The 13,897-nt window shown below is 38.3% G+C and overlaps 1 protein-coding gene across 21 annotated transcripts in view; it reads left to right on the top strand.

The window, feature by feature from the left end:
* LOC5569595 (poly(rC)-binding protein 3) overlaps window positions 1-13,897 on the top strand; it is a 441,652-nt gene that overhangs the window by 42,911 nt on the left and 384,844 nt on the right. For 19 of the 21 annotated variants that reach the window (XM_021842853.1, XM_021842849.1, XM_021842852.1 and 16 more), the window contains exon 2: window positions 11,034-11,582. In XM_021842853.1, the coding sequence (XP_021698545.1) occupies window positions 11,493-11,582 (90 nt within the window). In that variant the 5' untranslated portion in view covers window positions 11,034-11,492. Of the gene's footprint in view, window positions 1-10,254; window positions 10,437-10,469; window positions 10,492-11,033; window positions 11,583-13,897 lie in introns of those variants that run through there. The other 2 variants (XM_021842833.1, XM_021842834.1) reach the window with 2 other exon arrangements.

Raw genomic sequence — 13,897 nt, 5'->3', positions numbered from 1 at the left:
TTGCTAGGTGTCCTTTGATTGTTTTGTGTTACCGCATTTGGAGGACGTTTAGTCTAGATTTGCATCCCAAATGCAAACAGCAATACTTTAATTGGAGTCTGTTGAGAAAAAATGATACAAATCGGTGCAACCGTTTTTAGATGAGTAATGAGTGATGAGCTTTTATGTTTTTTGAAACACTCCGGCCGTAACAAGGTCTTGAAACTTCAAAAAACTTCGTTTTGTAATTTTGAGATTCATATGATTTTTTACACAGAAAATCCTCATTGCCTAATATTGTATAGCCCACATTTTAGTTTTTTTGATAGATTCACTAAACATAAAAGGACGACCAAATAAATGTTATATGAGAAGTGTCGGTCCTTCAAGGAATACCGGAATATCTTCAAAACCAGATGATCAATTGTCAATGACGATACAGATTAATATAGAATATAGTTTTTTTTTTAAATTTGTGAAGATTGTGAAAAATTGGTGCAAAAATATAGAAAAACAAAATTCGTCAAAATGTTATCGCGATTTGAATATTTTTTGTGGTGAAAAAAATAAGCTGCCGGTAGAAAGGTTTATTGAGATTTTTGAAATATTTCTAGGAACGGATTTAGGGATTCTTGACAAGGTTCTTTATGATATGCTTGTTAGATTTCCATTTCGATTCATTACAAACTTTGAATGCGATTTTTGCTGGAATCCTAACGGTAATCGAGTCAGTAGTTGAACAGTTTCTCAAAAGTTCTTTCTGACACTTTAAAGTTTATATACTGCTAATAAGGTTTTTAGATATTCTAGAAAATATGCTTGTATGATTTTTTTGAAATTCTTGAAATCCTTATAAAAGGGTTGACGAAAAGTTGAGTCAAAAGAATATATTTCTTGGTGGATCTACTGAAGTCATGAACAGACTCATTATGAATTTTCGTTGGCGAATTTCTAGGGTTGTTGACGATACTGATTCTAGGTGAAGCTTTTTCTGAACTAATTTTGCTATCAAGGACTGACAAATTCCTTACGTAGCCTTTACGAGATTTTGTATAGATTTTGGCAGATTTATAGTTTTATTTTTATCATTCCCAACAAATTACTTGTAAGATTATTTCTGAATTCATATCAAGACCTTTGGGGATGAATAAATAGCGAGGTACTTTAGGTATTCTTGCTCCGATTTTGTGATGTTCTTCATTAGATTCTTGGCTAAATCAGTGATATACTGTTTAAGTGCTGCATTTTTTTATTTACGACAAAAATTCCAACCAGCCTAATAAGAGAACAAGTAAATGTTTTTAGACATACTGTCCCAGTTAGGGTTACCATATTTGCTCTTACCGGAAAGAGTACATTTTTCGAACTCTATAAAAAAGTACTTAAGAATACACTTAACCTAAAAGCTTAATATTTTGAAAATTCTTTTTTTACTAACGTGTTTATCTAAATTTCCTTGTTTTGATCATTTTTGTATTATTTTTTAATCTCAAGTAGTTGCTCACATTATCTTTAATGACATTGATTCTAGGTGAATAGATTTGTTCAGTCGTTTTTTCATAATGACACATATCATAAAGAAAGCCTTTCGAGTTTTGGCAATTTTGTAGTCTATCAATTATTTTTTTAGTACTTAGCAAGAATGTTGTATACCAAATGTAGAACAATATTGGTTTGTACAGGATACTAGAACTGAGAAGAGTGCTTTTTCAAACCTTGGTTCTGAAAAGAATCTCGAGTATTGTCATTAAATTAAGCTTTTCTAGGGAATTGTTGAAGAAATATAGAAGACGTAAGCTTGATTAGTTTAGTAGTTTATTTTCGTCTTTTAGGCACTATATTTTAAAGTTAAATCCTTCCATTCTCACAGTTGTGTTCAAACATTGGGCCATCGGGAAACGACGTTCTAATAAAAGTGCCTGAGCAAAAGTTGTTCCCAATAGTTCAACTAAATCGATAATCAATAATGAACTATAAACTAAAAATATATAGTTAGCTAATTACTTCACAATAGTTTTACCTGTAATTAGTGAGATATATGACCTTATGAATACTTGCTGATAATTATTGAGCTGGTACGATTCCAATTCGAATCAGCTATAATTTAATGAAAATCGTTGGATTCCTGTTTTCATGGGAAATTTCTGGTTTCTTCATAATATTTTTTGATTTGTTCGGCAATCGTCAGTTATAACTAGAAAAGAGTATAATTGTGCCCATTTAGTAAAAAAATAGTACACAATTTTTTAAGACAAAAAAGAGTACATGTACACTAAAAACAGTACGTCTGGTAACCCTAGTCCCAGTGCATCCAACATGAGTTTCAATAGATCAATATTTTCTTCAGGAACCAGCCATAAGCCATATCTACCCCATAGTTTCGAAGACATTCTTAAACGGTAATGGGTTAGCTATTGAACTTTACTATTTTATGGAAATATAGTCTTAATTAAGATGCACCGAGCAAAAAATCTCTCTGAACTTCCCATAGATTCTAGGAGGTGGACGATCTTTTAAATATTTCAACAAATTGTGTGTATCTTTTTGTCCAGAACTCCTTCGAAATTCAAACCATTTTGAGCTCACAATATTTTATAATTTTAATCAAAAAATAATACATAAAACAGTTAGATCAAGTACTTCAAATTTGACCATTTTGTATTTAAAAATAAAACAGAAAATATTAAATCAAGAACCATTTATCAATCCGTTTTTTTACCTATTTGGCATCCGGGAAAAATCCCGGAAACGGAAAACTGATTTTGAATGGACACCCTGGAAGCTCTTCGAGATTTAAAAAAAGATTTTCTGGAGAGAATTTCAGAACAAAAATACTTGTAGATTGATGAGAGAACCTCTTGGAGATTTCAGAGAGAATTTCCTGGAGAAACCATAGAAAATCTCCTGGAGATTCCATAGAGAATCTTTTGGAGATTCCATAGAGAATCTTTTGGAGATTCATGAGAGAATTTCCTGGAGATTCGAGAGAGAGTCTCCTGGAGATTTCAGAGAGAATCTTCTGGAGATTCGTGAGAGAATATCCTGGAAATTCGAGAGAGAATCTCCCGGAGATTCCAGAGAGAATCTCTCGGAGATTCCAGAGAGAATCTCCCGGAGATTCCAGAGAGAATCTCCCGGAGATTCCAGAGAGAATCTCCCGGAGATTCCAGAGAGAATCTCCCGGAGATTCCTGAGAGAATCTCCCGGAGATTCCTGAGAGAATCTCCCGGAGATTCCTGAGAGAATCTCCCGGAGATTCCTGAGAGAATCTCCCGGAGATTCCTGAGAGAATCTCCCGGAGATTCCTGAGAGAATCTCCCGGATATTCAAGAGAGAGAATCTCTTGGACATTCCTTAGAGAATCTCCCGGAGATTCCTTAGAGAATCTTCTGGAGATTCCAAAGAGAATCTCCTGGAGATTCCAGAGGTAATTAAGTGGAGATTCCTAAGAGAATCTCCCGGAGATTCCTGAAAGAATCTCCCGGAGATTCCTGAGAGAATCTCCCGGAGATTCCTGAGAGAATCTCCCGGATATTCAAGAGAGAGAATCTCTTGGACATTCCTTAGAGAATCTCCCGGAGATTCCTGAGAGAATCTTCTGGAGATTCCAAAGAGAATCTCCTGGAGATTCCAGAGGTAATTAAGTGGAGATTCCTAAGAGAATCTCCCGGAGATTCCTGAGAGAATCTTCCGGAGATTCCTGAGAGAATCTCCCGGAGATTCCTGAGAGAATCTCCCGGAGATTCCTGAGAGAATCTCCCGGAGATTCCTGAGAGAATCTCCCGGAGAATTTCCTGGAGTTTCCAAAGAGAATTTCCTAGAGTTTCCTAAGAGAATCTTCTGGAGATTCCAGAGAGAATCACCTGGAGATTCCAGAGGGAATTAAGTGGAGATTCCATAGGGAATCTCTTGGGGATGTCAGAGAGAATATCCAGGAGATTCCAAAGATAATGTCCTGGAGATTCAAGAGAGAAATTCCAGGAGATTTTGGAGAGAATCTGCTGGAGTTTCCAAAGAGAATCCTCTGGAGATTCCACAGATGGTCTCCTGATGATTCCAGAGAGAATCTTCTGGAGGTTCCAGAGAGAATCTCCTAGAGATTCCAGAGAGTCTCCCGAAGATTTCAGAAAGAATCTCCTGGTTTATTTCAGGGAGAATCTCCTGGAAATTCCAGAGAGAATCTCCTGGAGATTCCAGAGGAAATTTCGTGGAGATTCCATAAGGAATCTCTTGGGGATTCTAGAGAGAATATCCTGGAGATTCCAGAGAGAATCTTCTGCACATTGCAGAGAGAATCTAATGGACATTCCATAGGGAATTTTCTGGACATTTCAGAGATATTTTTTTAGAGTTTCCAAAGAGAATTTCCTACAGTTTCCAAAAGGAATCTCTTTGGGTTTTCAAAGAGAATCCCGTGGAGTTTCTAGAGAGAATCTCCTGGAGATTCCAAAGAGAATCTCCTGGAGTTTCCGAAGAGAATCTCCTGGAGATTCCAGAGAGAATATTCTGAAGATTCCAGAGGGAATTTCGTGAAGATTCCATAAGATTCCTTCCTAGAATTTCCAAAGAGAATTTCCTACAGTTTCCAAAGAGAATCTCCTGGATATTCCGAAGAGAATCTCCTGGATATTCCGAAGAGAATCTCCTGGAGAATCCAGAGAGTATATCCTGAAGATTGCAGAGATTATCTCCTGGAGATTCCAAAAACAATCTCCTGAAGATTTCGGAGAGAATCTTCTGGAGTTTACCAAGAGAATCCCTTGGAGATTCCAGAGGTAGTCTCCTGATGATTCCACAGAGAATCCCTTGGAGATTCCAGAGTGAATCTCCTGGAGATTCCAGAGAGAGTCTCCTGAAGATTTTAGATAAAATCTTCTGGAGTTTCCAGAGAGAATCTCCTTGAGATTTCAGAGAGAATTTCCTGGAGTTTCCAAAGAGAATTTCCTAGAATTTCCAGAGAGAATCTCCTAGAGATTCCTGAAAGTGCATAAACGAGATTCCCGAGAAACTAAAGTAGATTCCTAAGATAATCTCAAGAAAAATTCTGATAGAATCTTAAGGGGAATCCTGAGAGAATCTCATAGAAATCTCTGAGATAATCTCCAACTAGATATGGTGGAAAGAATATCTCGTATATTCCAAAGCAAATTTTCCGTATAATACGGAGAAAATGTCTTGGAGATTCCGGAGAAATTCTCTCGGAGATACTGGAGAAAATGTTGTAGATTGTGGAGAAACAAATTTAGTGTTTTCGGATAGAATAGTTTAGAGATTTGGGAGGGAATCCATCTGAGATTTTGGAGAAAATACCTCAGTGATTCGCAAGGGAATCTCGGAGATACTTTATCGAAGATTCCGGAGACACTCTCAAAGATTCTGGAGAGAATATCCCGGAGATCGTAGATATACACTCCCGGAGATCTCGAGTAGAGTCTCTCAAAGATTTCTGAATTAAATAATCCAGATACTTCTCTTGAAGGTTTCATAGACCATCTATAGAGGGAGTATCTTGTTGATATGCCGGAGGGAATCTCTTGGTTATTTAGGAGAGAATCTCTTGGTGATTAGGAAGGAATCGATCGCTAATTCCTGAAAAATTTCTTGTTGATTCCGGAGAAAATCTCCTGAAGATTCCAGAGGAAATATTTCAGAGATTCCGGAGGGGGTCTCTCCGGGTTTCCAGAGGGAACCTGACAGCAATTTCGGAGAGTATCTTTTTGAGATTTCAGAGGGTACTTCACGGAGATTGTGGAGAGAATATCTCGGAGATGCTGGAAATACTCTCTTGGAGATTCGTGAGATACTATCTCACAGATCCCGGAGAGAACCTTAGAGGAATTCCGGAGTCAATTTCTCAGAGATACTAGAGATACTCTCTCGTAGATACTTTTCTTGAAGATTTCATAGAGAATCTCTAGAAAATTTTGAAAAGATTTCGGAGGGATTCTCTCGTTGATGCCAGAGGGAATCTCACAGTGATTCCGGAGAGATTCCAGAGGGAATGTCTCAGAGATTTCGGAGGGAGTATTTTGGAGATAACGGAGGGAGTCTCTCAGGGTTTTAAGAAGCAAACTCTCTGATTTTAGAGTGTATTTGTCGGAGATACTTCCTCGGAGATTCTGAAGATACTGTCTCGGAGATCGTGGAGACAGATTGTGGAGAGAATCTCTCGGAGATCGTGAAGAGAGATTGTGGAGAGCATCTCTCGGAGATCGTGGAGAGAGATGGTGGAGAGAATCTCTCGGGGATCGCGGTGAAGGATTGTTAAGATAATCTCTCGGAGATGTCGGAAATACTCTCTCGGTGATTTAAGAGACACTATCTCGGAGATCCCGGTAGAACGTCCCAAGGATTCCAGATAGAATCTCCTGGAGATTTCTGATAGCATCTCTCAGAGATTTCGTAATCGGAGTATCTGGAGATTCCGCAGAGAAGCTTTTATAGATTTTGTAGGGATTTGCTCGGAGAGAAAAACTTAGTGACTCTTGAGAGGTTGTTAAGTAGATATCTACTAAGGTATCTAGATACACTCTTCAAGAAAAGTATCTACGAGAGAGTATCTCTAGTATCTCTGAGAAATTGACTCCGGAATTCCTCAAAGGTTCTCTCCGGGATCTGCGAGATAGTATCTCACGAATCTCCAAGAGAGTATTTCCAGCATCTCCGAGAGATTCTCTCCACAATCTCCGTGAAGTACTCTCTGAAATCTCAAAAAGATACTCTCCGAAATTGCTGTCAGGTTCCCTCTGGAAACCCGGAGAGACCCCCTCCGGAATCACTGAAATATTTCCTCTGGAATCTTCAGGAGATTTTCTCCGGAATCAACAAGAAATTTTTCAGGAATTAGCTACCGATACCCTCCTAATCACCAAGAGATTCTCCGACATATCAACGAAATACTTCCTCTATAGCTGGTCTATGAAACCTTCAAGAGAAGTATCTGGATTATTTAATTCAGAAATATTTGAGAGACTCTACTCGAGATCTCCGGGAGAGTCTATCTACGATCTCCGGGATATTCTCTCCGGAATCTTTGAGAGTGTCTCCGGAATCTTCGATAAAGTATCTCCGAGATTCCCTTGCGAATCACTGAGGGACAAGACATTTTCTCCGTATTATACGGAAAATTTGCTTTGGAATATACGAGAGATTCTTTCCACCATATCTAGTTGGAGATAATCTCAGAGATTTCTATGAGATTCTCTCAGGATTCCCCTTAAGATTCTATCAGAATTTTTCTTGAGATTATCTTATGAATCTACTTTAGTTTCTCAGGAATCTCGTTTATGCACTTCCAGGTATCTCTAGGAGATTCTCTCTGGAATCTCCAGAAGATTCTCTCTGGAATCTTCAGGAGACTGTCTCTGAAATCTTCAGGAGACTATCTCTGGAATCTCCAGGGGATTCTCTTTGGAAACTCTAGGAGATTATCTCTGGAATCCCCAGGATATTCTCTCTGGAATCTCCGTGAGATTCCGTATGGAATCTCCATAAAATTCTCTCTGGAATATCCAGGAGATTCTCTCTGGAATTTCAAGAAGATTCTCTCTGAAATCTCCAGGAAATTCTCTCTGGAATCTCCAGGAGATTCTCTCTGGAAACTCCAAGAGATTCTCTTTGGAAACTCCAGGAGATTCTCTTTGGAAATTCTAGGAAATTGTCTTTGGAAACTCCAGGAAATTCTCTCTGAAATCTCAAGGAGATTCTCTCTGGAAACTCCAGAAGATTTTTTCTGAAATCTACAGGAGACTCTCTCTGGAATCTCCAGGAGATTCTCTCTGGAATCATCAGGAGACTACCTCTGGAATCTCCAGGGGATTCTCTTTGGAAACTCCAGAAGATTCTCTCCGAAATCTCCAGGAGATTGTTTTTGGAATATCCAGGAGATAATCTCTGCAATCTCCAGGATTTGCTCTCTGGAATCTCCAGGAGATTCTCTCCGGAAACTCCAGGAGATTCTCTTCGGAAACTCCAGGAGATTCTCTCTGGAAACTCCAGAGGATTCTCTTTGGAAACCCCAGGAGATTCTTTTTAAAAACTGTAGGAAATTTTCTTTGGAAACTCAAAAAAAATATCCCTGGAATGTCCAGAAAATTCCCTATGGAATGTCCAGGAGATTCTCTCTGCAATGTTCAATTCTCTCTGGAATCTCTCAGAGATTTCGTAATCGGAGTATCTGGAGATTCCGCAGAGAAGCTTTTATAGATATTGTAGGGATTTGCTCGGAGAGAAAAACTTAGTGACTCTTGAGAGATTGTTAAGTAGATATCTACTAAGGTATCTAGATACCGTAATCCGGGGTAACATTGATCATTTTTTTAAGTTTTTCTTAAATTTTTCATTTCACAATAAAAATGTTACAAGTTTCATATTTTTAAAACAAGTACTGGCACCCACCGCTCCTAGCTATGTAATTTATTTTGTTTTTCGAAAGATTTAAACATGTTTTAATAAATGTTTTAAGTGATTTTTTGATTCAGCTGATATGGGGTAACATTGATCACCCAAGTAAACAACGTTCGCTAATATTGGAAATGTCGTTACTTACTAAAATCAGGGCCCCTGAAGCCGAATATGAAGACCAAACTCTTACAAGTCATTTACTTTTTGAGTTATTTCAAAATTAAAAACACCTTGAACCGCGTAATACGCCTAAAAGTAGGCAATTTCCTCAGGAAATTCTACATTCGTAATAGTATTTAGTTAATGTTGCCTAAATTAATAAACTTATGAAAGATTTGACAACGAAATCGTTTTCGGCGATGCCATTTTTAGTAACACCCGCATTTTCCTTGATCACATCGTCTGCAGAACTCATGTGAGACATGAATTTTCGGTAGTGTCAGTGATAATGATAGAAATCATTGTTTCAAAAAGTTGACAAATTTGCACATGAACTAAACCCAATTTTGACAAAAACCTCAATTATCATTAGCTTATGAATATACGAAAGAGAGGCACCATTCATGGTTCGAAAATGCTTCATCAATAAATCTTTATTTGAACGTTTAACAAGATGAGTCATCCCGATCAATGTTACCCCGCTGATCAATGTTACCCCGGATTACGGTACCTTAGAACCTCTGAAAAGGATTTCGTTTTCTCACGTTTGTGTGTGTGCTTTTAAAAAAATCATTTCTAGAAGAATTTAAAAAAAAGTGCTCAGGAAAACTTCAAAAGAATAACCCATGATACTGGATGTTCATGATTGATATGCTGCCATCTTTATGTTCTTTAGTTCCATAAGATAGTCAATCAAGTAAATTGCCTGAGTTCATAATTATGTTCAGGCCTCAGGTGCGTTCGCCAACCATTTGCACGTCTTTTTGTAAATTGAATTGAAGAGGCAAACCATTGAAGGCTTGTCGTATTCCTCGGAAGACATTCAATATTCTGTGATTGAATTTGACAGCGCCGTTCTATTGGAGCACGTTCCAACCAACCAAACCGATCGCCCCATTCTCTTCAATCATTCATTCCTAATTTGATTCCGGTTTTTTTATTCGCCATATCTCCATTTTGATGCGTGGTGGCGGCGGTGGCTTCCCGTACTGCGCCACCGAAAATTAGATTACATGTAATAATCTCCCAGATCAAACGGCAAATATCACTTTACCTTCCTCTCAAATAATATCATTTTCGCACTCGGTATCATCAATTTACGCCCCAACCGTATAGTTACTATATAATACCAAACACCAACAAAGGCAACAGTGCCGGCAGCCGGCTAACCGACATAAGCTAGCATCGCACTAAGGGGTATTTTGTCAAACTGGCTGGCCAAAAGTAATTTGATGTAAGTGCATTGCACGCGTTATGGTGGTCAGTGCTTCGTTGAAGTCTAAGCAATCGTGTTTTTTGTTTGTTTCAACTTGTCCGGTTCGTGTTGTGCGAGTTCAAAAAAATATTCGTGTTCAGTCGAGGATGGATTACCAAGTGGTGAGCTCGTTTTATGCTCATGGTAATACATTTTATTTATCGTGAGAACGTTAGGCTTATGTTATTTTCAAACAAACTATGGATGGTTTGTCATTTCTAATGTTGGCCTAATCTCTTATTCTAGTTTTACACAATTTTAATATACATCGCCTTTTCAAAATATGACCGAATTTTTCAAAATAACTTTGGCCATTTAGATTCGTCAAATACCCTTTAGTGCAACGTTCCTCTATCATGTTCACCCAGCTACCTTCTCCTACGCCCTTTCCCTGTTTCCTCAAATTCATACCGGCAACAACCCAACACTAACTGTTTGTTTTTCTTCTCCACTTACAGGCAATTGATACACTTCAGTGCGGTCTCGGCGGAATACGACGATACGCGCCAAGCACAAGACACACGAGACTCTCATACAGATAGACCGTACGCGGGTGACTGTGTGCCCATCGTCGATTGCCGGAAGGATACGGCAGATCCGTGATTTTGATATTCATCCCACATCGACCTAATTGATTCTGGTGCACTAAACTTTCCAGCACAAAAGAAGAGAAGAAATCCCGTCGCGAAGCTCAAGTAGTGATTACGACGACCATTGCGAGATTGTGGTCGTATAAGGAAGAATTCTGCTCCGAAGGAACACCAATAACAATTTGTCGGCCGAAAAGAATGGGAAAAACTGCTAGGAACAATATCGGATCGGATTTTTCTTTTACGTTCCCAAGGGGAACCGAGTGAACTTAGCATTCTTCTTGATTTGGAGAAGTTTCAACTAGGATTACCAGAGCTTGCCCCCATGTAATCGATTGTCCAATAATTCGCCTGTGGCTAATATAGAGCGTGTTAGCACTATAATAGTCTTATATTAGCAGTGAATTAAAGTGCTATTTCGTTACTTGGATCAAACGTAAATCAGTTTGATTTGAAAATTCCAATTTTGTAATCTGGTAACCCTATATTGCAGATAATTCTCCATTGTCATTTAAGAAACTAAGTTCCGAATTGAACTGATTTGCTTTATCCATCGGTCCTCGCTTCTCGCGAATAACTCCTTGTCGTAACACCGTTCATTTTATACGAAAAGTTCAACCCTTCACATCCGTTTCTCCCTCCAACAGGTCCTTCTTGAAAAGGTTCGATTCTTTCCTTGGCGTTTCTTAAAAGCGTTTTAATTTACTTAATCCTTCGGCGCGACGCGTACGACACAACCTTACATAGCCTTCTTCCAACAATAACGCACGGCGGTGGTAAGAGTACAACAGTGTGTGCGAAGTGTAAACTCGGGAGTGTAAGATCAAACCAACAAGAAGAAAAAAAAAGTGCGACGACATTGAGTGAGCTGCTGTTTGCATATACACACACACAAAATCCGACCGGAAACCTGCAAAAGAAGCAATACGCGCGTACAGAAGGCGAAGAAAAAGCTCCCGCGCGCGGCTAAAGATACCGGAAAAGTTTCCCAATTAATCAAGTTTTTACTCGGGCCCTTCCCCAGCGCAAAAGAAAAGGTGGAAATTCTAGCGGAACCGTCGACGGTAACGACAGCAACAATTACAACAACAACAATCGCAGCAGCAATGGAGGAAGCCAAGGCCAAGCTCACCGAGATCAACCTGTCCGACGACCCGGCAGTCACGCTCACCATCCGGCTCATCATGCAGGGCAAGGTAGGTTTGGGAATAGCAACAGAATTATCTTGGTGGTGGTGGGTGGGGGGATGACTATTCCTTAAGGTGAGGAAAAGTAGTGGGGGAGATAAGACGGATACCAAAAATTAATGATCTCGGGCGCTAATTGATTAAAGAAAGGTTATTCAAATGGGAAGATTTTTTACGCGAAATGAATATTTGGATAATGCAAGCATTCTTTCAAACTGATGAGATTGACGAGGGAAAATTTTACGTTCATCGTTTCTCTAACTTGATGTCCTGACGCGGTCTGAGCATACTTTTAAGTATAAAGTTCTATATGTAATTTTACGGTGGGTGAATGCATCTTTCTCCTGTATCGAGCGAATTTTTAAATTTGAATCCTTAAGGTAATCTTTGGAAATAAAATGCACACAAATTTAGAAGGAAATCTCAGACGGGTTTTCAATAAAATTTCGGAGAGATTTCGAAGATTTTAAGGAATCTTATAGAGATTTATATAGAATCTCAGGTTTCCGAAAATTCCGTCGATACTCAAATATTAGATTCTGGCGTAATTCTCAATGAAATTCCAAACGAAATTTTTAAGTGATTCCAAAGAAAATTTCACAGAGATACTGAATTATATCTCCGCGAAATTTCGATATGAATCTCAGAAAAATTCTAATGAAAATTGCAGAGAGATACTGAAGTAACTCTCATTAAGAATTCGAAGGAAATCACTTTGAAATTTCTAAAGAAATCCCGTTAAGATTCTGAAGCTAGTTATGATGAGATTCAGAAAAAAAGACGAATAAGATTTCGAAGGAAATTTTAAATTCCGAAGGAATTCGTATTGAAATTCCTAACACAATCTCGGTGAGATTTCGAAGATTAGTGATCTTAGTGAGATTTCCAAAGAAATCTTGAGAATATTCCGAAAGAAATCTTCGTGAAATTTCGTTGGAAGATGTTGATGAGATTCTGAAGGAAATCTGAACGAAATTTCGAATAAACTCTCATTAAGATTTCGAGAGAAATATCCGTGAGATTTGAGAGGAAAATTTGTTGAGATTCCAATAGAAATCCCGGTAAGATATCGAAATGAATACACAGAAAAAAATCCGTTCTCGTATCCGTGAACAGCAGACGTGAACTCGTCAACAACAAAAATACACCGTGAACTAGATCATGTTTATGTGACCATTTGTGGTAGTTCATGGTGTATTTTTGACAGTTCACGTTTTCCAGAATTCTTTTTTGAGCGTGTATTGACTAGATTTTAAAGGAATTCTTGGCCAAATTCCGAAAGAATTCTTGGTGAGATTTCAAAGATCAAATCACGTTGAGATTTCTGGGGGAAAACTTTCAGGCAGATTCTCGATGAAATCTTAGAGAGATTCTTCAAAAAATGTCAGTTGTATGCTCAAGAATGTCTCATAAATATTGTTAAGGGAAGGTCAACGAAATTCTTGACGAAACCTTAGATAGATTCTTGGAGAAATCATAGAAAGATTCTTGAGGATATCTCGGATAAATTCTTGGGGATATCTCGATGAGCTTCTTAAGGATATCTCGGAGAGATTCCTGAGGGAATCTCAGAGCAATTTCTGAAAAAAAAAAAACTCAAGGAGATTTTAAAAGAAAAAACTTTATGAGATTCCAAAGGTAATCTCAACGAGATTCCTGAGGATATCTCAATGAAATGTCTGAGGAAATCTCAACGAGATTCCTGAGCTAATCTTAACGAGATTCCTGAGGAAATCCAAATGAGATTTCGAAGGAAATCTCAACGAGATGCCTGAGGAAATTTCATCGAGATTCCTGAGGAAATATCAAGGAGATTCCTGAAGAAATCTGAGCGAATTTCCTGAGGAAATTTCAACGAGATGCCTGAGGAAATCTCAACGAAATTCTTAAGAAATTCTAAACGAGATTCCTGAGGAACTCTCAACGAATCTAAATGAGATTCCTGAAAATTTCAACGTGATTCCTGACGAAACCGCAACGAGATGCCTGAGAAAATCTCAACGAAATTCTTGAGAAAATCTAAACGAAATTGCTGAGGAAATCTAAGGGCGATTTTTCAGGATATTACGACATTTCGAAAGAAAAAAATTGACGAGATGCTAAAGAAAATCTCAATTTCTAAGGTAATCTCATTAAGTTTCAATCCAAAGGAAATCTCAACGAAATTTCGAAGGACATCTTGGTGAGGTTCAGAAAAAAATCTCGGTGAGATTTCCAAAGAAATTCAGTTGAGATTCCCAGGGAAATCTTGGTGAGATTCCGAAGACAATTTCAGTAATATTCCGAAAGAAATTTCGGTTAGATTTGAAGGACATTTCACTGCG

This window comes from Aedes aegypti, chromosome 2, assembly GCF_002204515.2.
Source record: "Aedes aegypti strain LVP_AGWG chromosome 2, AaegL5.0 Primary Assembly, whole genome shotgun sequence".
NCBI lineage: Eukaryota > Metazoa > Arthropoda > Insecta > Diptera > Culicidae > Aedes > Aedes aegypti.
This window is presented reverse-complemented; position numbering and strand designations above follow the sequence as displayed.